At 53.6% G+C, this 27,656-nt stretch overlaps 1 protein-coding gene across 1 annotated transcript in view; it reads left to right on the top strand.

Moving 5' to 3' along the window:
• Positions 1-24,785, top strand: part of KLHL29 (kelch like family member 29) — a 295,682-nt gene extending 270,897 nt beyond the window's left edge. The window contains exons 6-14 of the mRNA XM_031466646.2: positions 1,710-1,848; positions 10,015-10,217; positions 11,334-11,593; positions 13,984-14,182; positions 14,309-14,491; positions 14,695-14,875; positions 19,900-20,093; positions 20,435-20,579; positions 22,597-24,785. Coding sequence (XP_031322506.1) covers positions 1,710-1,848; positions 10,015-10,217; positions 11,334-11,593; positions 13,984-14,182; positions 14,309-14,491; positions 14,695-14,875; positions 19,900-20,093; positions 20,435-20,579; positions 22,597-22,780 — 1,688 coding nt within the window. The 3' untranslated portion in view covers positions 22,781-24,785. The remainder of the gene's footprint in view (positions 1-1,709; positions 1,849-10,014; positions 10,218-11,333; positions 11,594-13,983; positions 14,183-14,308; positions 14,492-14,694; positions 14,876-19,899; positions 20,094-20,434; positions 20,580-22,596) is intronic.
• Positions 24,786-27,656: the final 2,871 nt, after the last annotated feature.

The following is a 27,656-nucleotide window of genomic DNA, read 5'->3' as shown; positions in this document are numbered from 1 at the left end:
ACCCTGCATGTGCCCTGCCACGACCCCAGCTCTGCCTGATATGGAGTTGGTGGGGAACAGTGATTCAGCATTGCCCCAACACCTCAGTCCCCCATGTGGGGTGATGTGTTCCAGGGCCCCCCTTCTGAGAGTCCCCCCACCAGAAGTCTTCCGTGGTCTTCAGCAGAGCCAGAGCCCAGTGTGTCCTCTCAAAGAAGGGTCTGCCTGACCTCAAAGCCCACAAGCCCTTGTCCATCTCTGGGCCTGAGCATATGATCTTCACCAGGCTCTGGGAACAGAATAGGATCCCCCAGCCCCATTTTACAGACATAGAAACAGAGGGCCTGGAAGCACAGGGGGCTGGTCCACGGACATAGTGGCAAAGGCAGAGCTGGGCCCAGCAGGGCACCTTGGCAGGCAGCTGATGCTCGCCCAAGTGGACGGAGATGACTGGTCAGGCTGGAGCAGGGCATGCCGGAGGGTAATTCCAGAACACCAGGCAGGGTTCAGCAAAGACCCAGAGGGCTCGGGGTGCTGATGGACGACTTAGAGGGTGGGGCTCAGCTCTGCAGACAGCCCTCTCCCGTTCACCTGCCAAACAATCTAGGCCATACTGGCCCAAGAATCTGGGCCTCTGATGTCCAGCTACCAGCAATGCTAAGGGCAGGCTCTGACCAGGGAGTCTGGGGGTGGGCAGACTGGACGAGGCTGGTGGGAACATTGATCTGAAGGCCCTAACTTTGCAAATGGAAGGCTTATATAAACCAAGAAGAGTAGCTGTCAGGCTCTCCTCCTTCCCACTTCTAAGCCTGGAGGTGGCTCTGGGAGAAGCTTCTGACATCCCCGGGTTCGGAGCCCCCCGACCTGGGGCACTCTCTGTGCTGGCCCCGGGTGGCCAAGACACCAGGCAAAGGTAGGTGTGCATCGGGGTGGGAAGGCCTCAGAGGCCACTTCCTGGGACTCTTGGGGCTGCAAGCCAGGCTCCCCCCCACCCCCGGTGCTGAAGCCCCAGGTGGGGGGGGGGTTCCTGAGAGAATGACCCAGGAAGTGGGAGGAGGTACCCCATCCCTGCCCCTTGCTTGCTTCTCCCCATTCATCCCGGAAGTGTGAAGGGGAAGTGCTTGCCAGGCCCCCACTCCACGCCTCCTTTCTCAGGACCCCTCCCCAGGTAGCTCGCCCCAGCCATGGCTGTGAGTGTCTAACATAAGGGATGCTGTTTTTGCAGGTTTTGTGGTTTTTATTCCTTTGAACCATATCCAGCCCATCTTACATCACAATGCCATGCTTTACTTGGTATCAAATACATCGGCACTCATTGGCATTTGGAGAACTTGTTCCGTAGTTAAATTACAGTTTTTAGTTGTCTGTGGTGATGTATTCTCTATGTTTCCAACTGTCAGTATGGGAATCTTTTCCCCCAGCCTTTCAATTTCTGGGTTTGGTTTTTTGGTTTTTTTTTAAATTTTTTAAATTTTTTATTTATTTATTTATTTATTTATTTATTTGCTTTTGAAAGTTGTTATTCCTTTGGTTATGTAGCCCCTCCCAGTTGCTGCTTGTTTACGCATTATGTTTGTGACTTCTTTTGACTGTCAGTGTTGAGCCAGTCTTGCCAAGAAACAGTATCAAGTATTTTCCTATTTCTCTACTTCTTGAAAAAATATTTTTTAATTAAAAAAAAGAAAACTCTTAATGGGAACCTGGCCCTGTCTGTCTTCTCTGTTCTGCAGAAATGTTGAAGGAATTGAACCAGCAGCGCAGAGCGAAAGCGTTTACAGACCTGAAAATTGTTGTTGAAGGCAGAGAGTTTGAAGTCCACCAAAATGTTCTAGCTTCCTGCAGCTTGTATTTCAAGGACCTGATTCAAAGGTTTGCCTTCCTTCCAGCTGTGGTCGGGTCTGTTCCTTTGTAGGACGCTTTTGTGTCGCTTTTCTCCTCCCCTCTCTTGCAGGTTCCTGAAGCGTGACTCCCTGTCACAGAGCCAGTAGCCATCTCTCCTCCTCCTCCTCCTCCTCCTCCTCCTCCCGAGTGCCCTCTCACACACAGCCTCAGAGCAGCCACTGTCCCCAGCCCATCCCACACAGCTTTTCTGGTCCCCAGAGGCCTCTGTCAGCGGTAGACAGCACCCCGCCCCATCCCAAGGATCCCACATTCTCAGTGGCTCACAAGCCCTCCCTGAGATTAGGAGGACTGTAGACTCCACTTTAAGGGACCACTGCACACTGCCCCCACTGGGCCAGCACGGGTCCCAGCACCATCATCACTGCTGTTGATAGTGAACCTAATGCCAGGAAAGCACATCGACCAGACCGTCCCCCACCGAGAAGCACGAGGCACCCAAGGGGCCGCTTTTCTGCAGCCCGAGTCAGAGAGAATTGACTTGTAGCCAAAGCCTCATTCACGCTGCATGTCTTGATACTTGTACACTGAGCCTAAACTAGCGCTGTCTGAGCACAGACCAGGAGTGTCCTAAACACGGTCTCTCTCAGCCTTTGCTCCCCTCCCCTTCTGCCCTCTGCCCCGGCTATTTCTACCTGAATGAGTCTTAATGGTGCATGAGCATCTTTTTTTTTTCTTCCATTATGTTGATTTTTTAATTTGTCTGCTTCATACCCTTGCAAAGAAGTCAGGGGCCACCTTCTAGCTCCTTAGTGAGGGAGAGCAGCCGAGGGGGCCGGCCCAGGGTAACGCTCCTGTTTCTCTCACCCATCAGCAGATTAATGCCGCTGCTCATTTTGCCTTGCAGCCTCTCCGGGGCGGACGCTGAGCCAGGACTGTGCTCAGAGTGGGAGGACAGGACCTCTGCTTGCTTCCCAATGCTGTGTTTGGACTTGCCAACTAACCCCAGAGTGACTGTGTTTTGTTTCAGGATGGCACACTGGCTGGCATCTCCTTTCCAATCTGTTGTGTCCTTTCACTTAGAGCTGAGCTGCCCGGCGTGCAAGCCCCGCCCAGCCACACTGGCCTCAGCCATGCAGGAAGGGGCAGGCTCTTTGTGACTTCCAGTCTCATGAACAGCTCCGGTCTCCCGCCCCCAGTGCTTGGGTTCTCTCTGTCCGAGCACAGGGGTCAGGGGCATGAGCTCTGGGGTGAAGGGGCACGGCCAGTGGCTTCTTCAGGCCAAGGGAGGTCTTTGTGCTGCCACTCTTGGCAAATCCTCAACTGACAGTGACCAGCACATGGCCACTGGATTGCAGGTGTGGCATCCTGAGCCTTGGTCCCTGCTCCAGGCCAGCTGGAGAGCACAGAGGGGGTGGGATGCAGGGACAGGTTGGTACTGAGCGACGGCCCAGCCCTGGGCTAGAAAGATGTGGGCGAGGGGAGCACAGAGCCTCTGACTGTCCTCAGAGGCCCTACACATAAAGCCTGACTCTGTGCACAGCAGAGCAGACACACCACTAGGTGGGAACCCAAAGTAGTGAAGGCTTCTTAGACAGACCAAAAAAGAAGGAGGAAGAACATTCCAAGCAAGAAATGGGTTGCCTGGAATAAAAAGTTGAGGACAGAGAGAGTCAAGAGCAGTGGGGAGGGGAACATGGCCTTCCCAGAGACAGGCTGAGCAGACAGGCCCTGACTGCCAGGCTAGAACCCTGGGCTTGGGCTGAGGGTGTGGAGGCCTCCGGGTCCGTGGAGAGGGGATGCCCACCTGCAGGTGGCAGAACTGTAGGAAGTGCCTCCCTGACCCTAACCAGGAAGGATGTGTGCTGGGGCTGAGAGGCAGTTGCTGGAGGAGAGAGGGCACCCCCTCGGGAGCTAGGAGACCTGGGTTCTACATCTGACTCTGCCAGTTGTCTTGTGACCCCAGGCCAGTCACGTCCACTCTCTCAGGCCTCGGGTATTCTTATCTGTAAAACAGGAGGTTGATTCAAATGACATCCAGGTTTCCTTCCAGCTCTGACATCCCAGCGTGAGAGTAAGGGGGTGATGGGCAGGGCCAGCCCTGGAGGGGCTTCCCAAGTGCAAGCACCAGGGGGTGAGAAGGGCAAAGTCACAGGCAGGCAGGCCCATGGACCAAGGTCAGGGGAGAGCTGTGGGGAGATGATGTATTGAGCGTTTGGCATGTCAAGTTTTAGCAGCCTGAAGATGGCTAAAGACCCGAGCAGAGACACCCGGTAGGCAGCCAGATGGAGGATCCAAACCCAGACTGGTCTGAGGTCTGGGCAGACAGGGCTGTGTCTTCAGCGTCCAGGAGGGTCACTCAGGCAGAAGAGGAGGCTGAAGCTAAGCCCAGACGCGCCCCAGTGGCTCAGTGTTGCCACTGTTACTCCCCAAGTCCTAACCGTGGGCACACAACACCATTTCGGCCGATAGCTGCAAACAAATTCCTTCTGTGGGGAGGAAAGCATACTCTATACAGGAAGGTGACATTTTTTTCTGACCATGTAAAATCCCTGAGAAGTTCACGTGCTTAGAGGTCTGGGAGCAGCTGATGTTGATACGTCATTCAGCCTCCTCGAGGCTAGGATTCTGGAGACACAGTGCCGTGGCCCGAACGACCCAGCAGGAGAGACACCCTGCCCACGGAAGCCCAGACAGGGTCCTCCCTCTCGGGCAGCTGCACTAAGGCAAGCAGGGGGAGCGGGGACGACCTGTGAGACGTGATATCCTGGTCCTTACCTTCATGAGGGCCTAGGTGAGCACTGCCAGGGGTGGGGGCCCACCCTCTGCTGCCCCAGGACCCTCAGGCCTGGAGGCTAGGCCTGGACTCCTTCCCACCTCCAGCCTGGGGTGGGTGACGTGTTCCCCACTCCGGCCCCATGGAGGACCCCGTCCCAGCACTGGCCCCAACCCAGTGTGGACACTCTCCCAGACACAGGCCGGACACAGGGAACCAATAATTCCCTACTCATCACTCAGCAAACAAGCAGGAGTCCCTTCTGGGAGCAGGTCCCACACAAACCTCTGGATGAGACGGGTCTCTGCCCTCGGGGAGCTCACAGTCTGGTGGGGGAGAAGCTAAAGGGGTATGACCAGGGAGCAGGATGAGGGCAGGAGTGGAGTCCCTGCAATGCCAAGTGCAAGGTGAACACGGAGGGACCGAGGTGGCGTGGGAGGCAGGAGTCGGGTCACAGGGCTTTAAGCCTGGGGAGTGTCATGGCCAGACTTACGATTCACAATGACAGTCAGAACGTGAGTGGGAGAGCTGGGTCTTGGGGTGCCCCTTCGGTGCAGAGGCCCGTCTGCATTGCATCAGCCTCTCCTCAGCCCCGTAGCCATACAGCTGTCCTGCCTAGAGCCCGGTCCTCCAGGCTCCCAGCCGACCCCACCGTGTCCACCTGTCCACGTGTTCCTACCTTTGCTGAGGCTGCAGGAGTTTTTGCCCTTCGTCTCTCTTATTTAGTTTCAAACTCTTGTCTTCTTCCTCTGATGAGGTGACAATCAGCCCCTAGGGAGACAGGTGGAGTTATCTGATGTCATCCTGCAAGTCCTCCCACTGACCCTGAGAAGCAGGTGCCATTCATACCCCATTCACAGATGAGGGAATTGAGGCCCAGAGAATTTTAAGTAACCAGTAGATCTGGGATTTGAACTGAGGTCTGACCCAAAGCTCACGCTCTTACCATACATTTGGTAGTTCAGAGAAGACCAAAAGTGTAGTTTTTGTGCACAAATTCTGTACGAAAGGGAAGTAAAATCTCAGGGTTGACAGTGTGGGCAGATCTACCAGGAAAAGAGATGTGGGGTGTGTGTGTGTGTGTGTGTGTGTGTGTGTGTGTGTGTGTGTGTGTGTTAGAAACAGGATCTGCCCAAGAGAAGACATAATACCCACCTGAAACAGGCATCTATGAGGCAGGCCCTCCCCACACACCCAGGAGGGGCTATGTCCTCTGCAGTGAGGGCTGGAGGAGCTGGAGGAGGCCAGGAGAAGAGCACATGAGGCCACGGGGAAGCTCAGAGCAAAGCCGAGGCTGAGACCACTGGGCTTCCTTGTTGGCCCATCTGAGTCCCTGTGATAATTAGGTAAAAACCTTGCAAGAAAAGGAGGTACAGCTTTGTCTTTGGAAAATGTGAAGGCCAGTGCTGTGTAACAACCACACCTCGCCTGCCTCCAGCTTGGATTGAGTGGAGGGGAAGACAGTGGGCTTAGCCCCAGGCTTTGGGAAGGAAGAGGATGCTTTGAGCAGACTAGACCTAGTGGGGTCCTGGGGTGGCAGCTTCCCAAGTCCAGAATCACTTCTCAACCCCAGCGAACATGACCTAGATCTACCCTGGACTTTCTCTTGGGGCCCGTGGAGGAGAAGTCCCTTCACTTGTTCCCCAGGAGCTGAGAAGCTCTCAAGATGGTTGGTGCCACCGGGGCACTGGCTGCCCTCCCTGGCGGGCAGGTTGCAGGCCCCATCAGAGAGGACAGGACTGTTCTTTAGAGATAGTAGAGGCACCGGCCTCCCTGCCACACTTCCGAGCATGCTCCCCACGTCTGCGTGTGGGAGAATATGCCCAGCCCCAGAGGAAAGCGGCCCCCTCATCTCACCAAATGGGACAGAGACCTGGCATTCTGCCTTCCAGCTGAAACCCTCATCTCGCAAAGCCTGTTGGAGCCAATGACACATTTGAACTATTTCCCCTTTTCATATGAAGTGAAAACAGATGGACAAACTGATTTGTCCAGGGTCACTTTTACGAGCCCCATGTGCAGACGCTGGGCTTCTCCCTCTGGCCCCCTCTCCAGGGGAAGCTGAAAGGACCTCTAATCGAGTGGCACAGACCCTGGACATAGGGGAGCCCAGCTGATGTTAATCCAGTAGTCAAGCCACACGCCTTCCCCCTCTTTCCCCATGAAGTTGGGCCTCTGTGGGTGGCCGTCTGCCCCCTTCCCTGGGAGAATAGACCAGAGCAGCTAGAAGAACAGATGAAAAGAGAGTCGCACCGCTCGAATGCTGGCAGAATGACATGAGCCAGACTCGTCGCCAAGTCATCGTGGGTAGGCCAGGGCCCGCGCGAGCCAGGCAAGCCCTCAGGACCCCGTCCGTCTGGTGTCTGTGCCCTGGACCTGATGGCAGGCCTGCGGTCCTCTCCACAGGGCAGCGTGGGCATCACATCAGAAGGGCAGGGTCACCCTCCTGAGCAGAGCAGGGTCTCCTCCACATCCATCCCTGCTCCGTGGCTGTCCTCCACCCACCACTGGCCCAGGAGTTCCAGATGCAATGTGCAAAATGAAAGCATTTGATCACTGAGGTGTGTGGGGCAGGTGAGGGACTGTGTCCTGAATTCTGGAGAGGGCAGTTCCTCCGCCAGGAACTGGGATCACAGACATTCTAATATGTGGGACAGGGCACTTCTAGCACATCCACAGGATGGCCTACCAAGCAGAGGCTGTCCCATACCCTGGGGACACACCCCCTCTTGGCAGAAGGTGACCCCAGGAAGTTTTCTTTTTCTGACAGAACTCGTGGGCCCTGTGTGGGCTGGGTGGTACCAGCCTGTCCCTATTCCCAAGCTCCCACCCCAGTGTCAGGTCCGTAGCCCCATCCTGGCACGAGCTACCGCCATGGGGGTTGGGGGCCGGGGGAAGCAGAGCCTCAGCCGTGCATCCCAGGCACAGCGTCCTCTCCAACCCTGGCAGCACCTGTGATGGTCAACATCCACGTGCCTCCCCCTGCAGCCTCCTGGCTCCTCAGCCACGCAGTCACCAGCTTGTCTCCAGGACCTTCTCCCGGGCTCAGACTCTGGGCAAAACAAGCATCTCCCCACAAGTGCAGCCAAGCAGGTCCCATCAGACCCATCACTCGGGGCCGTGGGCTCCACTGGCTTTCATCTGCCCAAGACCCCTCCTCACAGGGTGGTTCCTTGGTTCTCAGGGTCACATGTCACATGCATTTCACTGCGTATGTGTGTGCACATGTGTGTGTGTGTTTGTGTGCACATCCTGAAGTCCCACCTCAGCTCTTCACTGACTGCTGATGACTCGTGAGGAGACAGGAGGGCCGACCAGAGTGGGAGGCAGCAGTGGCTGGGGACTTTGGGAGAAGATGAGCAGCCCTACGTTGGCCTCATCAGCCCTGCCCTGACTGTGGCCCAGCGTGACCTTCCCAGAGCATGGAGGGCTTGGGGTGGGGGAAAGGCCAGAGAGTGGCCTGTAGGAGTGAAGACAGAGGCAGCAAAGATGGAGAGTAAGAGGTTGACCAGAAGACCCCTGAGGCCTGGCTTGCTCAGAATGTCTGTGGTTTCTAGTGATTGTATAATAAACCATTTTTATACTTAACCAAGTCACCCGAGTGCAGAAGTCCACCCTGACAGCAGAAGATTAGGTGTGTTAAGTCACTTTAAAACTCACGCACACCATGTGCGTCTGTGGGTCTGAGAAGGGTCTCTGCTCAGGCCCTGCGTTTAGCCTGCACCTTTCCTCTCAGCTCCCTGTGGCCTGCCCAGGGCTTGGAGGCAGGATGCCCCTTCAGGCCCCTGGTCGAGGAGCCAGTCTGTGGAGGGTGGAGTTGGGGGAAGCACAGAGCCCTGGCGGGGGGTCCCTTGGATACTCGCTCAGGCAGCAGGCTCACAGCTTCACCTGTTCCCTCCCAAGTCATGTTTGCTTTGTAAAGGCCCCGGGAGGCCAGTGCCTAACCAGAGAGTGTCGCTCTAATGGTGGCACTTTAAGCGCTGTCGCGTAGCGCAGTCACCCGGGAAGGTTGTTTTCCAGCCTCTGTCACTTAAACTCTCCATGGAACTTTAGACCTCACCCCGTTCAATCCTCTTATTTTGCAGACAAGGAGCCTGAGGGCCAGAGAGGCCAAGGCTGCCTGCCTGTCGGTGGCAGAGCTGGGGCACCCAGGTCCCCTAACTCCCTGCTCACACAGGAGTCGGCCTCTCTCTGGGGCCAGCCTGCTCTCTTGCCGGACACCTCCACACCCCCACTGCCAGCCACAGGAGCACCCAAGGGACCAGTCATGAGAGTCTTGGCCCCAGGCCTCCTCAGGATGGGGGTCGGGGAGGGGAAGCAGAGGTCACCTCCCAGCCACGTGGCTGAACCCAGACCCGGGCAGGACCAGGCTCAGTGCGGGAAATAGGACAGGTCAGAGCGGCCGAGACCGGGTGCCAAGCCGATCGCCTCTGAGAACCCTACCTCCTGACTCTTAACGCTCCGGGTGTTTTTTCTCCTGGTCACTTCTATATTGGTGTTGTTTTTGCTTCATCTTATCTGTTTCCTTCCAGGTCCAGCTTTAGGGCGCAGCTGCCAGGCCTTAGGAGCCTTTGCCATGGTTTTGTATTTCTGTAGACACCAGATATAAACATATTTATATATTTGTGTCCCTCCCCTGCTCCCCCAGTTCACAAGCCCGATGCACACTCTACACGCAGGCCACTCTGACCTCTGACCCCGTGTTCCATGTGGCAGGAGGGCCCCGCCCCGGGCCAGATCCTAGGTCATGGCTGCTGGCTGTCTGTGGCGGAAGTCCTTGGTTGTTCCCCTCCCCTCCTCCCGGCTCTGACCATTCTGTCCGTCTATCTCGTCTCGTCCTCAGTTTCAAAGCAATGTCATGAAGGGCTTCCTTTCCATGCCTAAAAGGAAACAATATGTTTTTGGAAAGAGGTGGGGTTGGAGTCGGGATTCCGGGACAGCTTGGGGCCCTCAGTCTTTGGGGCGATTGAGGGACTGGCTGTGATCACAGCCGCTTGGGAGCCTCAGTCACGTTGGAGAATCTCCCATTGGAGGCGCTGGGCCCCGGAGGCCACGCCCTGCTGGCCTTGTTTGGTGGAGACACCGGGGCCAGCAGTGGAGCTGAACCGTATTGTTTCCCTTTGAGGCCAGTCCTGGTCCTCGTCCCCATCCACAGCTCATGCTTTTTGATTTGCATCTTTTTTTGCATGGACATGCCGAGTAGTGATAAGCAGGGTTTTCTGTTCTTCTGGGCATCTCTGGTCAGACTCTTCTCTTTCAGATCCCGTGTAAGGTCGCTAGGTTCAGGTGTGTCACTGCCGTGTCCCTTGAGTCCTAAAACGAAGGGCGTGACTGAGGTGTGCAGGGAGCTCTAGCCCTGTGAGGAGGCGGCGCCGTGGCCGCGGGGTGGCAGGTAAGGACACCCTGGTCTCTGTGCCTAGGTCGGTGCAAGATGGTAGCCAGTGTGGCCGGGAGAAGCTGGAGCTCGTCCTGTCCAACCTGCAGGCCGATGTCCTCGAGCTGCTGCTGGAGTTTGTCTACACAGGCTCCCTGGTCATCGACTCGGCCAACGCCAAGACTCTGCTGGAGGCGGCCAGCAAGTTCCAGTTCCACACCTTCTGCAAAGTCTGCGTGTCCTTTCTTGGTGAGCCGCAGGGAACAGTGCTGAAGTGCAAAAAATTCAAAAACAGTAAGGATTGAGAGGGGAGGGCTGTGTGTGCCCAGCCAGACAGCCTCAGGATGTAGCTGGATTTCACAGCAGTTCTAAAATGGTAATTCAGATAACCATACAGAAAGGTTTTTGCTCGCTGGTGGACAGAGGGGTTCTCTGCACTGCTTCCCTATGGGCCAGAGAGGCCACTCCAGGACCTCGGGCAACCTGGTGAGGACAAACAGGCAGAGAGGCCTGTGTGAGGGAGCCCATGCCCTGGGCTCACAGCCCTGTTCTCCAAACACCGAACAAAGTTGCTTCCACTGGGCCTCCAACGCTTACAGTTTGGAGCTGCCCGGTCTGGGTGAGAGCAGGGAGAGAGAGGGGCACAGACAGGAGTCACAAGAACCTGTGGCCGCTGGGGAGTGAGAGCTGGGATGGGAGTAGGTCGGGGGATGGCTGGGGGCCTGAGATGTGACCCGGGGAATGAACAATCTAGAAGGGCCAGGAACCACAGCTCCAGAGTTAGGCTCACAAAAGTGATGGGCCTCCTGGGACCCAGACACGTCTAAGTGGGAATAACCATTAGTCAGATCTCAGGAGCACCAGCCAGACTGACCCCAGGCCTGGAGGTCAGACTGGGGGAAGCCAGGGCCCATGGGAGATAGAGGGGGGTTACTGCTGTAGGAGGAGTCTGTGACCCCAGACTGACCTGTCACAATTGTGGAAGACACCATAAGCCTCAGTGTGACCCCTGTCCCCAGCCCAGGTCCAGGCTCTGAGGCCCAGGGCTCCTTCACTCACACGCATTGAGGAGGCTCCGAGCCTGGCTCTGACACTCCACACTCACAGTCTCGGTCCTTCTGCTGGGACCTGCAGGAGCAGAGGGAGGCCCCTGGGAGTCAGCATGCGATGGGGCAGAGGGAAACTCAGAAGAGGGGTCTAAAGCTCCAGGGACACAGGGAATGGTCTTGTGGGGACACTGGGTGCTAGAGGCAGGTCACAAGGGCATGGGCTCCGAGAGGGATCCAGAGTGACAGGTGATGGGAACAGGTAATGACCCCTTCCAGGGCCCTACGGTCAGTGGTCCCATCCCGTGCTCTTCCCCAGAGAAGCAGCTGACGGCCAGCAACTGCCTGGGGGTGCTGGCCATGGCCGAGGCCATGCGGTGCAGCGAGCTCTACCACATGGCCAAGGCCTTCGCGCTGCAGATCTTCCCCGAGGTGGCGGCCCAGGAGGAGATCCTCAGCATCTCCAAGGATGACTTCATCGCCTACATCTCCAATGACAGCCTCAACACCAAGGCCGAGGAGCTCGTGTACGAGACCGTCATCAAGTGGATCAAGAAGGACCCTGTGTCCCGCGCGCAGGTAGGGCCCACCCACCCGCACCCTGCTTGTCCACTCTCCCCTACAGGGGAGAGACCTCGTCTGGAGCAGGGATGAAGGGAAGTAGAAAAGGCAGGGCGGCCTGGTCTGCCCAGCAGTGGGAGCGAATGACAGCCAGCAGGCCTGGCAGAGGGAGGCTGGAACTGCTCCCGTGGGCAGCAGGCAGGTTGCGGGGGGAGGAATGAGAGACAAGAAATCAGGCACTAGAGGGCTCTCGAGGGCTGGCAGTACAACTGAAGGAGACCCAAGCCAACCGAGAGGCCACAGGGCCAGGTGGGTGGCACAAGGCCCCTGCAGAGAGAAGTGTGTGCCTGAGCCAGCGTGCCCGGGGCTCCCGTGAGCCCAGACCCAGCAGCAGGAGCCCCACCTCTGGTTGTCTAGAGGGTGGAGAGCACCTGGGACAAATGGAAGCCACGCTGGAGATGGGAAACCACAGCTCACCGGACAGGAGGGAGGGCGAGTCCCTCAGAGGGGACAGCTGGAGAAATCAGAGCCACAGTCCAGGGCAGAAGGAAAGGAGGGCAGGGCCCCCAGGAGGGCACCAGAGTCCCAGGAAGTCAAGCACAGCCCAGCGGCATCTCTGGACCAGAAGGCACTGGCTGACGGCCTTGCTTAGAACGGAACTGCCTTGTCCTCGTGTGTGAGGCGCCTCCGGCAGTTAGTGCAGACACACAGGTAGCCCTCAGGAGAGCTCAGTGTCCACCAGAGAGCAACAAGTGGGACAACAGGGCCAGGGGGTCCAGAGTGAGCTGGGGCAGCTGAGCGACCGATGACCGATGATGCAGAGACGCTCTCCGCCTGCCCCCGCCACTGGGCCAGGACAAGGTGGTCCTCTGACTGACCCGGTGGGGATAGGGCAACATTTATTTCCAGAGGAAGAGAGTCGGGTAGGGCAGCTGTAATAGTGACTGCCTTTCTCCACCACAACCCCCAAATCTAAGTCTCCAGCACAGACCTCTGTCTTTGGTTGTTACTGGACACCTGGCTGATGTCCTCCCACCCCTCTAATTCATAAGCCCCCAGACCTAGACATCGTGAGTTCAGTCCATCACTCAAGGCAGAAGCCGGGCCTCCTCCCAGACCATCCGCCTCCCTTTGGCCACACACGGCTGTCACTTCTGCCTCCTGACTCCCTCTTACCAGGGCAGACTTTTCTCTCCCCATTCAGGGCCCCACGCCTCAGCAGGATTACTGCAGCCGTCTCCTGAGAGCTTTCCCTGCATTCAGTCTCTTCCCTCCAATTCACTCCCACGCTGCCGCCTGGTGGTCTTCATAAGGAGCGTGTGTGATCATGCAGTCGCTGTTTAAAACCCATCATGAGTGCCTCGCCCACTCTGCAGGAAACGCTACCCAGCCCTTGGCAAGCAAGGCATGAGATCCGGGAGGCCAGTGCCTAGCTGACCTCTCCAGTCTGGTTTCTCCCTGTCTGCTCTCCATCCCCCATCAAAATCTTTTGCATCCAACAAGAATAAACTCCACAGAAACCCCCAAATGCACCATTCTCTTTCACACGCCAGTGCCTCTGCGTGTGTTTTGAATGCCCTCCCTGTTCTCACCTGAAGCCTGGAGAAGTCGGCAATCCTTCCACACCCGGCTCAGATGTCACCCTATCCGGCGCCCCCACAACCACTAACTAGACTTCCTTTGGGCCCCACCCTTTATGTGACGCATCTTCCCCCCACCATCAAATTGTGTACACCTGGAGGTCAGAGACGGGTGTTACTGGTCTTTGCACCCCCAATAACAAACTCAATGCACAGCAGAAAGTGGTCACCAATTATTTGTTGGATGAATCTAGAGTGATGAACAAAGAGTTTGCCAGACAGGAGCAGGGATTTAGATCAGTTCATAAAAAGACTTCAGTGCAGGTGAGAGCATCCAACAGAATGCCACTAAAGGGGTTTGCTGGTGGTGGGGAGGCCAGGTTCTGATGGCTATGCCTTTCAAGTTTCAAGGTCACCATCAGCTCTCCTGGGCCCTCCCAGCTGTTCCTGAGTTCTTGCCCCAGGCACACCTCTTCCAGGATCAGGACCCTCATTTCAGTCCCTTGCAGCCTGGTATGAAGCAGAGGCCCACGACCTGAGTGGCGGCAGGAAGGAGGTGCTGAAGAGACAAATGGATGGTGCCCCCTGGGGTCAGCTGCAGCCAGTCAGACTCCCCCCTCTTTCTCTCCTCGCCTGGGCTGCTGGGAGCTCCCACTATCTGTGCCAGGCTGGGGCAAGCTGAGTATCGACCCTCCCAAGACAAACACAGACTTGAATTGCCCGTTTTACACAGTCCCACACCTCTCCTTTTTCCCTTCTCAATTTGGCTCTCGAGAGGTGGTTCCACCATATAATCTAAGAGGATTCCGTGTCTCCTTGACCCCGCAGTACGCCTCGGAGCTCCTGGCAGTGGTCCGCCTCCCCTTCATCCACCCCAGCTACCTACTCAACGTGGTTGACAACGAGGAGCTGATCAAGTCATCGGAAGCATGTCGGGACCTGGTCAACGAGGCCAAACGCTACCACATGCTGCCCCATGCCCGCCAGGAGATGCAGACGCCCCGAACGCGGCCCCGCCTCTCGGCAGGTATGGAGGGACCCTCCATATGCAGGCGCTGTGTGGCCAGCCCAACTCTGGGTGGTCCCCCAGCGGGGCACAGATGCTGACACAGTGTTGAGTGTGTCCCAAGGGTGCCCACCTGTGTCCCTGCAGGTGTGGCCGAGGTCATCGTCTTGGTTGGGGGCCGTCAGATGGTGGGGATGACCCAGCGCTCGCTGGTGGCCGTCACCTGCTGGAACCCACAGAACAACAAGTGGTACCCCCTGGCCTCACTGCCTTTCTATGACCGCGAGTTCTTCAGTGTAGTGAGTGCGGGGGACAACATCTACCTCTCAGGTGAGGCCCCTCAGGGCTGGGCTGGGGACGGGGCACAGGCTTCCCAAGGGGGGCCCTCCCCACAGCAGGGCCAAGGAAGGCTAAGGCCCAGAAGAGTCTGCTTTGCCGGTGGAGCCTTCTCCTGACGCTGGGACTGGGCCTGCCCAGCCTTGGGCCCTTCCTCACTCCCTGCCTGCTCTCTGGACCTCTCATACTGCCCACAGGTGGGATGGAATCAGGGGTGACGCTGGCCGATGTCTGGTGCTACATGTCCCTGCTCGATAACTGGAACCTTGTCTCCAGAATGACGGTCCCCCGCTGTCGGCACAACAGCCTTGTCTACGATGGGAAGATTTACACGCTCGGGGGACTCGGCGTGGCAGGCAACGTGGACCACGTGGAGAGGTAATGAGGCCACGGTCACGACAGGGCATCCCTGAAAGCTAAAGTCACATCACTGCTCCTCCCCAGCGCCCACCCAGTTAAGACCCACTGGAGACTGGCCATTTAAAGGCCATAGTCCCAGGCTCTTCACGCACAGCAGAGGGAGAGAACTGGGAGTGACGGGGTAGAGGCAGGGAGGATGACAGCTGTCCAGTCACTGAGATGGGGCACTCTTGTCCCATTCAGGAGCTCAGACAAGCTGGAGGCACAAGACGCAATCATGGAAAAGCACAGGATGGGCCTGGCTGCCCTGACCAGGCAGTTAGGAAACTTACTCGGCCTGGAAGCAGCAGCCCAGAGACTTGCTGGGATGTAGGGCTAAGCTGGAACCAATGGCACAAATGTGTGCCATGCTGGGGGTGGTGCCTCTGTGTCCCTGCCAAGCAGAGCTGACACACCAGGGAGCTCCCTTCCTCCCTCCATCCCACACATCCCAGGAAATCTGCTTGTAACACAGAGAAGGGTCACTGCACACGGATCTGGCCAGTCTGCTAGAATTCTCTAGAAGAGCGTACAAACCCATGGTCCTGGGAACCTTGTGTATGAGCCTGCCCTCTGCTGGAAGTCCCAGGCTGGCTTCTTCACTGCAGCCCTTTGAAACCGGCGGCACCTAGTGGAGGGGTCAGGTGTGGGCCGGAGGTGGGCACTTCTCTGGGGGCACAGCCTTTTTCTGTGAGCCGGGGAGATGTTCTTGCAGAGAACAGACACCTTGGAGAGAAGCTGCGGAAGGAGCTCGTGACGCTTCACGAGTCAGCAGCAGAACGGGGGCACTGTGGTGCAGTCCTGCTTTTGGAGAAACTAGTGCCTCAGTCAGTGACAAGTTAGGCTGAACTGGGCCCGGGTTCCAACCCAGGAGGTCACGACTAAGACCACCGAAGCCCTTTTCCCACATTCTCCCCACACCTTAGCCCACAACCCCGGCCTCCCTCATCAGTTGCCACGGAAAGTACATCTTCCCGCGTGATAGCTTTTTGCTTGTGGAGTCGCACAAACCCCTCAATTTGTATTTTTCCCTCGATGGCTAATTGGACACTTGACAAATGCTACGGCAGTGATGGTTTCAGAGTGAGACAGGCTCTGGATGTTCACTGTGGGCTTTTAACTCCCCCAAGTGGAGCCCAGAGATGGCTCGCAACAACATTTAATTGTCATTTTGATTTGGAGGTAATGGGGAATCCCCATGTGATCATGGAGCTAGTAATGCTGCTGTTGAACCTGGGTTAGCCCTCGTGCAGACAGCCTTCAGTGGGACCCATGGAACGGCCATCACGCCCTGAGCTTTCCAGAAGCACCAGCTTCCAATCGTTTGTCATCCACTATAAACACATGAAAAGGAGACATTTTCTATGTAGGAGTAAACTGAGCTAGATCTGTCATCCTGTCTTGCTTTTGTCAGCTATTTTTAATCTCCTAAGACACTGATTACTCATTTTGCAAACTTACAGTTGTTGATAAATACAGGGATTTGTTCAAGGATCAAATGTACCAAGATGGGGGAACAAACTCCACTCCCCTTAAGTTCAGGAGCAGTTCTCCAAGGCCCGGGAGCAGCCTGCACCAGCCTGCCCTGGGTGCTGGCCAAACCTTTGTTCCACTGTAAAATATCAGCTGGGGCACAGAATGAGCAAGACGCCCCTGGGGACCCCAGTAGATGGAGGAGCAGTCCAGGACAGGGTGCCCTGAGCCCCTTCCAGCCCACTGGGATCTGTCAGCCATCCTTGTAGGGACAGGATGCAGACCTGAAGGCTCCTGGGTGGAAGGTGCAGGGAAGGGATGCCTACTGTTTCCCAAGGAGCATGGCTGGACCCCCTTTGGTCAAGTCAGTTTCTGTGCCACACAGTGGCAATGATGAGAATTCAGGGTGACAGGAGGGTCAGGGGAATGGGGACAGACACGAGGGCGCTTTGTTCCCCAGGAAGCACTAATGGTACAAATTGCTCTTATATCGATAATGAATGAGATGTATGGTGCCTTATAATTACATTACATTACTGTATTACAGAAATAGAGTAAGATTATATAATTATAGATTAAAACAACAGTGTAATAGACAAACCTGTATTATATCATTATATAAATAACTGGGTCTAATACTTTATAGCAATATATTGCAGTAGCTGTGGTTACCGGATAAATGATAGCAGAGCGCCTCACTCCGTGGGGTCATTTGCATGTCATTAGCATATCCTTCTCAAGCAGGAAGCTGACAGATTGAGCTGATGGAGGGCTTGTGGCTTGGCAATCAGCCACCTGGAATAACAAGAAATTCGCATTGGGCAGAATGTGCCATTATACCGAAAGCCTGAAGACTAACAGCCACATAATCTTCCACTGTCTCCCAGCTCCTTCTGCAGGAGCTCTTTGGATTTCTGCCACATTGGCTTAAAAAACAGATATCTGAACTTCTGACACTGTCCAAACAGGCACTTACTTCATTGCCTATTAGCCACATATCATTGGTTTGGGGCTTAATTGAATCAGCCCCTGCTGCCCTCTAAGGTACTCCAGCCTCTTCTCAAATCCTGAGTCTGTGCAGGCACAGAGCTGGACGTCTCACAGCCAGGGGCACCGGCTGGGAGAGGCCATCTTCCTGGGTCACTGAGCTGTGATTGTGTGATGGCTCATGTCCCAAGGAGGCTCGAGAGGAAAGTGGGCCCTGTGTGCTTCCCAGGAAAGGTGTGCTGGGAGAGACCTGTGCATGGTGGTGTAGCAAGCCCACGGAACAGGCCCCCTACTTGGGTCCAGAACCCACGGAAGAGCAGTGAACAGCACAGTGAGCCACAGACAGAGGATCCAGAGTGAATGCTCGGGAGGGCAGGCCCCAGGGAACAACTGACAGAGACACCGCTGCCCCAGGAAGGAAGACCCCCCATTCAATGGCCAGTCGGCTTCATGCCAGTCCTGCCCTTGCTGTCAGCTGCTGCCTGTTCTCACTGCTTTCCTTGTCTTGCTGAAATTCATGTTCTATCACTTCTCCATCCTCTGACTCTGCCACTTTGTCCTGCACCACACATCTGGCAGATCTGTTCTGTCCTGTTCAATCCATCCCTTTACCATCTCCATGTTGGCCCACAGGGGCTGATTGCTGGTGGAGAAAATCCCAGTCTTATAGCTTGGCCCCACTATGTATTGCAGTCCTGCAGACCCTGCAGACTCCACAGGGTCCTCATGGCACAGGGCATCTTTTTGTGTTTCTCTTGTCTCCTGCCCTCTCCCATCTTCACTCTCTCCTCAAGGCACTTACCCCACAGACTCCTCCAGTACCTTCACCCACTCCAACTCCTGCTTCACAGAAAAAATGGAGCCATTAACCAAGAATGTGCTTCTCTTCACGCCATTGCTCCTGCATATGTCCTTACGCTCATGCCATCCTTGCCTTCCTCTCTCATATCTAAAAGGACACCACTTCCCTCTCCACTCTGGATCCAATTTGCATCCACCTACCAGGAGCCTCCCATCATCAGCTCGCCCCCCTCTTTCCAATATATTTCATCTTTCTTTATCCTGCTAGGCTCCTTTCTATCAGCATGTAAACACAATTAAAACTTCCCCCCTAAAATTAAAACCCATGGTTTGCTGGAGCTGGCTCATACTACTGTTAAATTTTCAGGAACTCTGCAAGTTAGCTACAGATATTATTAAAAATTAGTCATATAAACTTAGAACTAAATAAATTATTTAAAAACAGTGGTAATCCATACTCAAAACTCATCACTATCGAGGGTTTTTTACTCTATTTTACTATCACTTATGTTCTGGAGGTCATATAAACCCACTGCATCTGTACACGCAGGAGACTCTGTCCGGGTGTGCTGCCAGGCGTTTTTTCCCAACTCCACATTCAGTGGTGTCCCACTGGTTGCTTGACATCAGCCATGGCGAGAGAATGTACATCGCAGAAATCAGCAAATGCTACACACCAAGACTTTCTTCCCGAGAGAGCTGGTTTTTAAAGATTTATCAGCATATCACTAGTTTTTAATTATTTTATCAGCATATCACCCCTTTAGCTCCATAGCCCTTTCTAGGTCCCACCCTCCCTAACCACCTCCCCAGCTAAGTTTCATCCAAGAGATGGCCCCCGGGCCATCTCCACTGTCTGGCTTGGAGCCCCTCCTCAACACACAAGCAGCCCATTCTGGGCGAAGTGCCCTTGACACCGCCACCGGCGTCCTCCTTGGGACTCTGCCTGCTCTCTTGCCACAGCCTCTGCCCGCTCTCTTGCCACAGCCTCTGCCCTGCAGCTTTGCCTCCTGTCACATCGCCTCTTCACTCTTCGAGGCCATCCTCGCCCCTCACTCTCCTTGTGAACGCTCTCGTCTTCAGTTTCCATCTGTGTGCCAGTGATCCCAAAGCTGAATATTTAATCCAGACTTACATACCCTACTGCCCACAGTTTGTGACCCACAGATACTTTAAACTCCCCGTGAATAAAACCAAAATCATCCTCCTCCCCAAAATTCTCCCAACCCTGATTCCCTGTGTCATGAGTAGTGCCCCCTCCATCCAGTTTCCCAAGCCAGAGACCCTGAGGCACCCTAGGCAACTCCCTGAACTGAGATGTCAATTAATGACTGAACCCTGTCAGTTCACCTCCCCTTCTGTTCCCAGCCAGGCCACTTTTTCCCCAGTTTCCAGCCCATGGGCTGGATATATAGGAGGTGCCCAGTGCAGGGCTGCTGAATGAAAGGGTGGGATTGAGCTGGATGGAGAGGCCCAGAACCTGGGGTTCCCTGTGTGAGCAAAGGAAGGGAGACAAGAGTCTGCATAAAAGTATCGACAGACAGAAAAGAGCCTCGCAGAGGTTCAGGAGGAAGGCTGAGAGGGTTGGTTTGGGCCTTGAGTGACTCATCCCAAGTGCCCCAGCTGTGTGATCTCAGGTAGGAAGCGGATGGTGGTGCTCCCCCAAAGTCTGCTGCCTTGGCTGGGGCCCCTGCCCTGCACAAGGCCCATCTTTGATTCCGGGCTTTCTGCTCTCTCAACAGGTACGACACCATCACCAACCAATGGGAAGCAGTGGCCCCTCTGCCCAAGGCGGTGCACTCAGCAGCAGCCACAGTGTGTGGCGGTAAGATCTATGTGTTCGGTGGTGTGAATGAGGCGGGCCGAGCTGCCGGCGTCCTCCAGTCTTATGTCCCACAGACCAACACATGGAGCTTCATCGAGTCCCCAATGATTGGTGAGAACCAGCAATCTCCCCAGCCCCACCTCATGGTTTTATTCAGTCCCAGTATCCCAAGCCCAGAGGGCTGGCTAAGCCTGATGGCTCTGCAGACCCAAGGCCGAGGGGTGGGGGAAGGCGAGCCCCCAGCCCAGGTGCAGCTGCGGATCCCACTCCCTGGAAAAAGGGTGGGCCAATCCATGCCAGGTGCCTCCTGGCCCCAGCCTTGTCCGCAGGCCAAGCGGTGACTTCGGAGGTGTTTCCAGCTCCCATCCTCTGGGGGGCTGCTGGGACAGAGAAGGGGAGGGGAAGCCTAGAAGAGGGCCCTGACCTGCCTGCCTTGCCCTGCTTTCCCGCAGACAACAAGTACGCTCCTGCCGTCACCCTCAACGGCTTCGTTTTCATCCTGGGCGGGGCTTATGCCAGAGCCACTACCATCTACGACCCTGACAAAGGGAACATTAAGGCGGGCCCCAACATGAATCACTCTCGCCAGTTCTGCAGGTGAGGGGGCCAGTAACCGGGCAAGGGTTGGGGAGGAGGCGGGGGAGGACAGCAGGAGGGGTTGGAGCACAGTAACTGACCACCATCCAATGGCCAAAGCAGTGCCTAGGCCAGAGCAGGGTGTGACACGCCCCAGAGCAGCCCTTGGCCCAGAAGCCTGACCCTGTGGTTCCAACTGACCCCGTCTCAAAGCCGCACATGAAGGGCTTCCGATGGGCACCAGCGCCAGGTCCCTAATGCCACCCCTTCGGTCAGCTGGAGGTGAGGGTGGTGCTGTGAGGTCAGCTGTCCCCCAGGAGACAAGATACAGTGCCAGGCCAGAGCTGTGTGACACCCTAAGTGGGACAAGTGGCTTTGGGGAGAATGCTCTGATGGTGCACATGATCCTGATGGCTCTTTGGAGCTGGACCCCGTGAGGCACAAGGCACAGCTGCCCCGGAGTCCCTGAGCTGACTGGGCAGCAACGTACCCAGACCAGCCCCGCAGGAAGAGAGAGGCAGAGGTCAGAGCGGGGCTGGTTCCCGGGTGCTCTGGCCCAGAGAAAGCACCACCCTGGGCAGTGAGACACAGACCCTGCTCTTCTACCCCATCCTTCCCTAGACTGAGGAACAAGGAATAAAAAGGGGGCCCAAAAGATCCCATTTGTAGCATTTCCATAGCAGAGCTTTCCTGGAGACATCTTGTACCTGTGCAGAGGTGGTCACCAAGTCCTCAGTGTGGGAACAGCATGAAGCATGTATTGAGTGCCGACTGTTTGTGTGGCAAGGCTAGAAAAGCTACAACTGACCACTAACGTGCCCTGTGACCTTGGGCCAATAAGTTCCCCTCTCTGGGCTAGTTCTATCTATGAAACAGGCCGTTGGACTAGGTAACGGCTAAGTTCCTGTTGGCGTGAAGAATCTGCAGCTCTCCAGCCCTCCTTCCCTGTCCCATTCTCTAAATGGTGGCAGCGTGCAGGGCAACTCTGACAATACCGTCCACTGATCAAGACGACCGGAGTGTGAGCACCGCCGGTGGTGGGGGAGCTCCCACGCCCCATCTGAGAGTAAGAGTGGGCGTGGGGAGATGCTGCCTGAGGGGAGACTTAAGCTGGGTCTTGCAAGAGAAGCAGGAGAAAGATGTGCCACAAAGGGAGAAGTGTGAGGGGCCCAGAGGGCATGGAGCTCTGAGAGAGAAGGCTGGGAGCTTCAGCGTCTGGTGAGAAGTTTAGACACGCATGTTCCATCGAGGTGCAGACTTTCAAAAATGGGTGGAGACTTTGAAAGGGTATCTGTTCAGTTTCAGGGGACAGCCAAGAAGAAATGGCCATTAGCTGAGAGGAGGGAGAAATCAGGCCTGCAAATGTAGATGTAGCCGTCTACGTGAAGGGGTAGCTGAGATGCAGTAAGGGAGTAGGTGCAGAGGAGCAGAGAGCCACCCGAGACAGCAGGACCGTGAGTTTAACAGGGAAGGCATCCAGGGCGGCCATGGTAGTGGTGCAGAGAGCTCCCCGGGCCCTCGCAGTCATGGGCGGGCAGCAGCATCAGGTCACACGTGTGAAGGAATCACAGCAGCAAACTCTGACTCTGAGCACCTCAGCAAGGGTGAAACTCCCAAGTGGCCGATATTCAGTTACGACTTAGCTCCTTATTATCCTGTCTGCTATCATCCTAGTGAGTTGTGATCCCAACTGGACTTGAGCAGTAGGAAGGCTTTGTCTGGGCAACACCCAAAAGATGCTCCATAGAGACCCAGTGAGCTGAACCGAGCACCTGTACAGAGGCTGCTCTTCTCCAGCTGACTTCAGTCAGTTGCCTGGGTCCTGACGGGTCATATAGCATGGCCTCCTGATTGGCCCTGGGGGAAAGGTGCTTTTCTTATACCAGCTGAGGTCGGAGGACAAAGAAGAGTAGCAAGATCCCACCTGACTTTTGCAAAAGAGGAGAGGCAGCCTGCAACAGGACAGGGTACTGAGAATCTACCTCCAGGTCCCCGGTGGAAATCAAAGAGCTAATTCTCTTCCCACCTTCTCTGACAGTGCCGTGGTGCTCGATGGCAAGATTTATGCAACTGGAGGCATTGTTAGCAGTGAGGGGCCTGCCCTGGGCAACATGGAAGCCTACGAGCCTGCAACCAACACATGGACCCTCCTCCCCCACATGCCCTGCCCTGTGTTCAGACACGGCTGCGTCGTGATAAAGAAATATATTCAAAGCGGCTGACATCAGCAGAAAGCCCACGACGAGACTGTGGACGCATCTGGTGAGGCAAATGCTACTCACAGAGGTCAATTTTCAGCAACACCAATAAGGGGCCGACCGACACAATCGAGGAACTCACTGCTCTAAACATTTTGAATACTCTCTACACTGAATGTAGAAAATCATCCTCACCTTTGGGGGAAATGGGGGCGTAGCCTCCAAGCAGCAGGAACCACAACCATCTGAGCAAGCGAGCCAGGCCTTGGGGGCTCCTGCAGAGGGACTTGCTCTGAACGGAGGCGCTCACTCTGCCCGGTGCAATAGAGTTCCACGTATTTTTCAACTGGGAGAGAGAAGCTGTTTTTTCCTTCCTGCAGAGCAAGCTTGATCCCCAGCCAACCATAGTTATCCTAGGACAATGTAGGCATCAGGCTCTCTTGGAATAAGATCAAAGTGTCCTTATCACTTTGATTCCTACTTTTGTATTTAAACAATCTACACATCCAGTGGCTGACAGAAAACAAGGAACAATACTATGGGGCACGAGGCCTAGGAGGCTGCTGGTCCCCGCTGGGTCGAAGCAAAGTCCAGCCGCCGCGAGGAGCCAGATGTGACTGGAGCAGCCCTGCAGGGGCAGCCGCGGGCGGGGACAGCTGGGGACAGCCGTCTGTCCCTTCACAGGGTTTTCTACCATGTTTTTGCTGGAGAAGGACAAGGTGATTGTGCTAGCTTTCTGTTACCCAATATGAGTTATTTAGGTTTCCAAGGCATTTTCTTGATAAACAAAAGGCTATTTTTAAGTACCGAGAGAAAGCGGCAGCCACGAGAGGGATAATGCAGGAATTCCCAAAGCTCTTTGTAGGTAGTGCCAGAGTGGGGCATTTGCTCTAATTTTTCTATGTGCAGAATAGAGGATCTCTCCTGGGGGGGTGTGAATGACCCCGTTTTATTTTTAGAAAAAGTAACTCCCAGACAGCCCCATAAAAGCTGTGCCTCATGGAGGCACTGTCAAAGGAAGAAGACTCTGTTCCAGAAGGAAACCAGTTCTGGCTCGTGACACCAGTCCAGCTCCCTCCATGAGGTAAAGCTGAGGACCCAGGCCGGGTTGGAAGGGAAGGAGGGAGAATAAATGTCTGCAAAGCACAGGAGACTATTTTTGATATTTATAGCTATATATTAAGGCACCTGCCACAAGAGCTCTCAGGATGGGGACAGCCTTCTTAGACGAGCCAAGGCCTGAGGGGCAAGAGCAGAATCACTCTTCTTGTAGCATATTAACCCGAGAAGGGGGAGCCAGGAGGGAGGTCACACCGTGGCTCAAAGAGGAAGGCCTTCCCGCTAGTCCTCAGACCCACAAACCTCACGCGGTGACCAGTTTCCATTCCAGGGCACGAAGGATGCGGCTGCCACTGCTGCGCTGTTTAGTTGGAGTTGGTACCAAATAACACATTTACCATTTTTATATCTGGGAAGTCAACTTGCCGTCATTTCATAATAATAATAAAAAAAACCATTTATATGGAGAAGAGGACAGGACGTGCTTTCCATCTTTCAGTATTTGATGACACAAAATTCCGATTCCAATGTCGGGCATCAACTTCTAGCACTACAAGTGTGGCTCCCACTTGGACAAGATACCGAGCTTCGTTATGCAGTTTTTAATATTATTTATTCTTTTAAAAAGTAATAAGCACAAAACTACATACATTGTATGTCATTTAAAGTATTTATGTCAAACAGGGTGCAAGTGTGAACCCAAGGACTGGAGCACAAATTTCTAACTGCCTGGGGCAGGGCTAACGTTAGCGATGATGTGCGTCTGCCTCCAAAGGAGGTGCTAGTGGTCAGCAGGACTCACACAGATGACACTGAGATTCCGTTTCTCTCCTCATCTATCACACTGGAGCAAAACTGGCTATTTCTGTGAATGATATAAAACAGGGTTCTCTGTAATGGTATTGTACATAGTATACGTTTATTGTTAAGTTCTTGTTATATTATAATAAATATATTTATAGATCTAGACTCGGAAGCCAATGTAATGCCTCTGTGTGCCAGCGACCCCCGGGCAGGCCTGCACGTCCTCCCACAGCAGCTGTCTGGGCCCTGCTACAGACCTGAATGCAGATCTCGGTGATCAGAGGACAGGACTCCTTAGCAAGGGAATGTGTAGAGTGAAAGCCAAGGATAAAGGGCACTTAAAGGTCAAAGTTTAAGGGAACTCACAGACACTTTGGCACTGACCCTGAGGATCTCCCTTCAGTTCAAGTGCTCTTCTTGTCACACCTGTGCAGCTGAAATCTTCAGAGTTAGCTTCCCACTGGTCTGACTCCTGTACCTGAGACCCTTTGGGAAGGACTGTGGCAAAGCGGCGTGCCAGCTCCAACTCATCAGCCTGAGAAGAGCCACAACACACTTCCTCTAGGGAGAACAAGGTGAGACTTCCACCCTAAAATCCAGTCCGCGTGGCCTCCCCGCCTTCTCCCTGCCTGCTGTTCTCTAACCTGTTGTACAGACCGGCTCTGCTCTACTAAGAAGACCCACGCAAAGCCTAGGGGAAAGTGTAGAACACCAGACAGCTCGCTCTCCTGCAGGGCAAGAGGGTAGATTTAATGGGTTAGTAGGAGAAGGTAAGTTTACCAGCATTTTACCCATGCGAAGAGCCCCATGCCTTTAACCCCCAGATCTCATCAAGACCTGGTGTCTCCTTGCAAGAAAAAAATCGGAAGAAGGTAGGTCAGGGTAGGTGGGAATGAGAGTTCTTCAGAGAACTCGGCTGAGGCCTTAGGATGAGTGGACCATACACTTGCCAAAAATATCTGCCGTGGTATCTTCAGAAACACCATTCCTAGAGGAAAGGATGGATTAAGAGTGTGTACTTACCATAAAAGATACGTGTGTCTGCTATATTAGGTGCCCGTGTAACCATGGGGAGAGTCTCTCTTGTTGGACTCAAGGTGCTACCATCAGACCTGGCATGGATGGTGAGAGAGTTTATTGTGACAGCCTCTAACAGGACATAGGTCGTGTGTGTGTGTGTGTGTGTGTGTGTGTGTGTGTGTGTGTACTTTAAAAAAATAAATAAATAAAAACTCAGCCAAAATTAGAACAGGAAAAGTATTTGTAGTCCATGTGACAAAAGAGTAATATCTTTATTAAAGAGCCCAAGTAGTTCAATAAGAAAATGTTAAGTGGGCCTCTTTTTGCTCCATCATCTTCGGGGACGACCCACACTCTGTCTATGGAGTGTGTACCTACTTTTACTTTAGCCTGAGTTCCCAACTCCCAAAACTTGTGGCCTTTTTCTTGCCTTACACTCTATGCAGTATGTATCTCTCTAAATAAATCTGCCTTTACTCAAAAAAAAAAAAAAAAGAAAAAAGAAAAGAAAATGTTAAGTGATTCCAACTGTTAAATAGGTCATAAACAGACCCCACGAAGAGGAAACATTGCTAATAAACATACAATAAAAAAGTTCAACATGGATATTTATTAAATAATGAAATTTAAATAATGAGGTAACATCTTTACCTACTAAATTACCTTCCCAAACCTAAAAATAAAGGCGGGGAGTTGGGGGGACTCCAAGTGCTGGTGAGGAGAAGTAGAACTCCTGAGTAGCACCCGGGGCTTTGTAAGCTGAAATGGCTCTTAGGAAGCAATGTGGCAGGTGCCATGTATCAAGAGCCTAGAACACCTAACCCAGTAAATCCACTTCTCGGCATCCATCAGAAAATAGTGCAAATTATGGAAAGAGTCATAATAACTAGCCCCTATTTATTGACACTAACAATACACTGGACACCACGCTAAGCACTTAAAGCACTGAATCCTCATAATTCTACAAGACAGGCACTAAAGACACGCAGCAATACACAAAACATTTTAAGAGGAGTGAAAAGGAGGATTTATACTTGTATAGGATTGCGATTATATAAGATATGTATATAAAGATATGTAAGTTATATATAAAGATACATTAAAAAAATATATATATATATATATAAACGACCAGATGTGCAGTCATAAAACTATTAATTGAACTGGTGGAATTGTGGGCAATTTTCTTTCTCTTTTCTCCAAAATATATATAAAGTGGTAACATTACTTTTATAATAAAGATATAAATATATATATATATATACATATATATATATATATATATATATATATTTTAATGGGGAACGAAGGACAGAAAGTAACCTTTCCTCTACATTTCAGTTGGAGAAATTCTCAAAGATCATTCCTATCTTGGGCTCCATAAGCAATGGAGAAGTTAGAAAAGGTTCAGAATAATGTAATAAACAATTACAAATAATAGTTTGCCAGTAATAATCAAGATTTTTTTTTTAAACCTAAAGGCCAGGAGTGAATGGATTATATCTTTCAGTGCATGAAGATTTATATGAAACAAATGAACACCAACACTTCTCTGTGTTCTTGGAAGGTCAAGAAAGATGAAAAGGATAATAACAAAGAAGGAAAAATCCCAGTTCAGCATAAGGATATATGTATTAGTGAAAACTCTGGAATAGGTTACCAAGATCCTTGTGAAGGTCTTCTCTAATTAAACCTCAATAATATATTTTATAATGTAATTGCATGCATTGTCTCATTTTATCCTCTCAACTACCCTAAAAGGCATAGGACATCATCTTCACTCTTTAAAAGGAAACAATCTCAAAAAGATCGCAAAAAAGACTTGTGCAGTAATAGTTATGCCCCGGGTGTTCTCCATACACTATCACATTTACTGTTCAGCAAACCCTGCAGAGGATGGTTATCCTGGCTGCACAGGTGAGACCACATGAAGCAGACAGTCAGTCTAAGGCATATCAGAATTCAGATCCCACTCAGTGGGACTCCAGAGAGGCTGTGCTACAGCACACCTCCTTTC

The sequence above is a fragment of the Camelus dromedarius genome, chromosome 15 (assembly GCF_036321535.1).
Source record: "Camelus dromedarius isolate mCamDro1 chromosome 15, mCamDro1.pat, whole genome shotgun sequence".
Lineage (NCBI taxonomy): Eukaryota > Metazoa > Chordata > Mammalia > Artiodactyla > Camelidae > Camelus > Camelus dromedarius.
The sequence above is the reverse complement of the archived record's forward strand: the minus strand, read 5'-3'. Positions and strand labels throughout refer to the sequence as shown.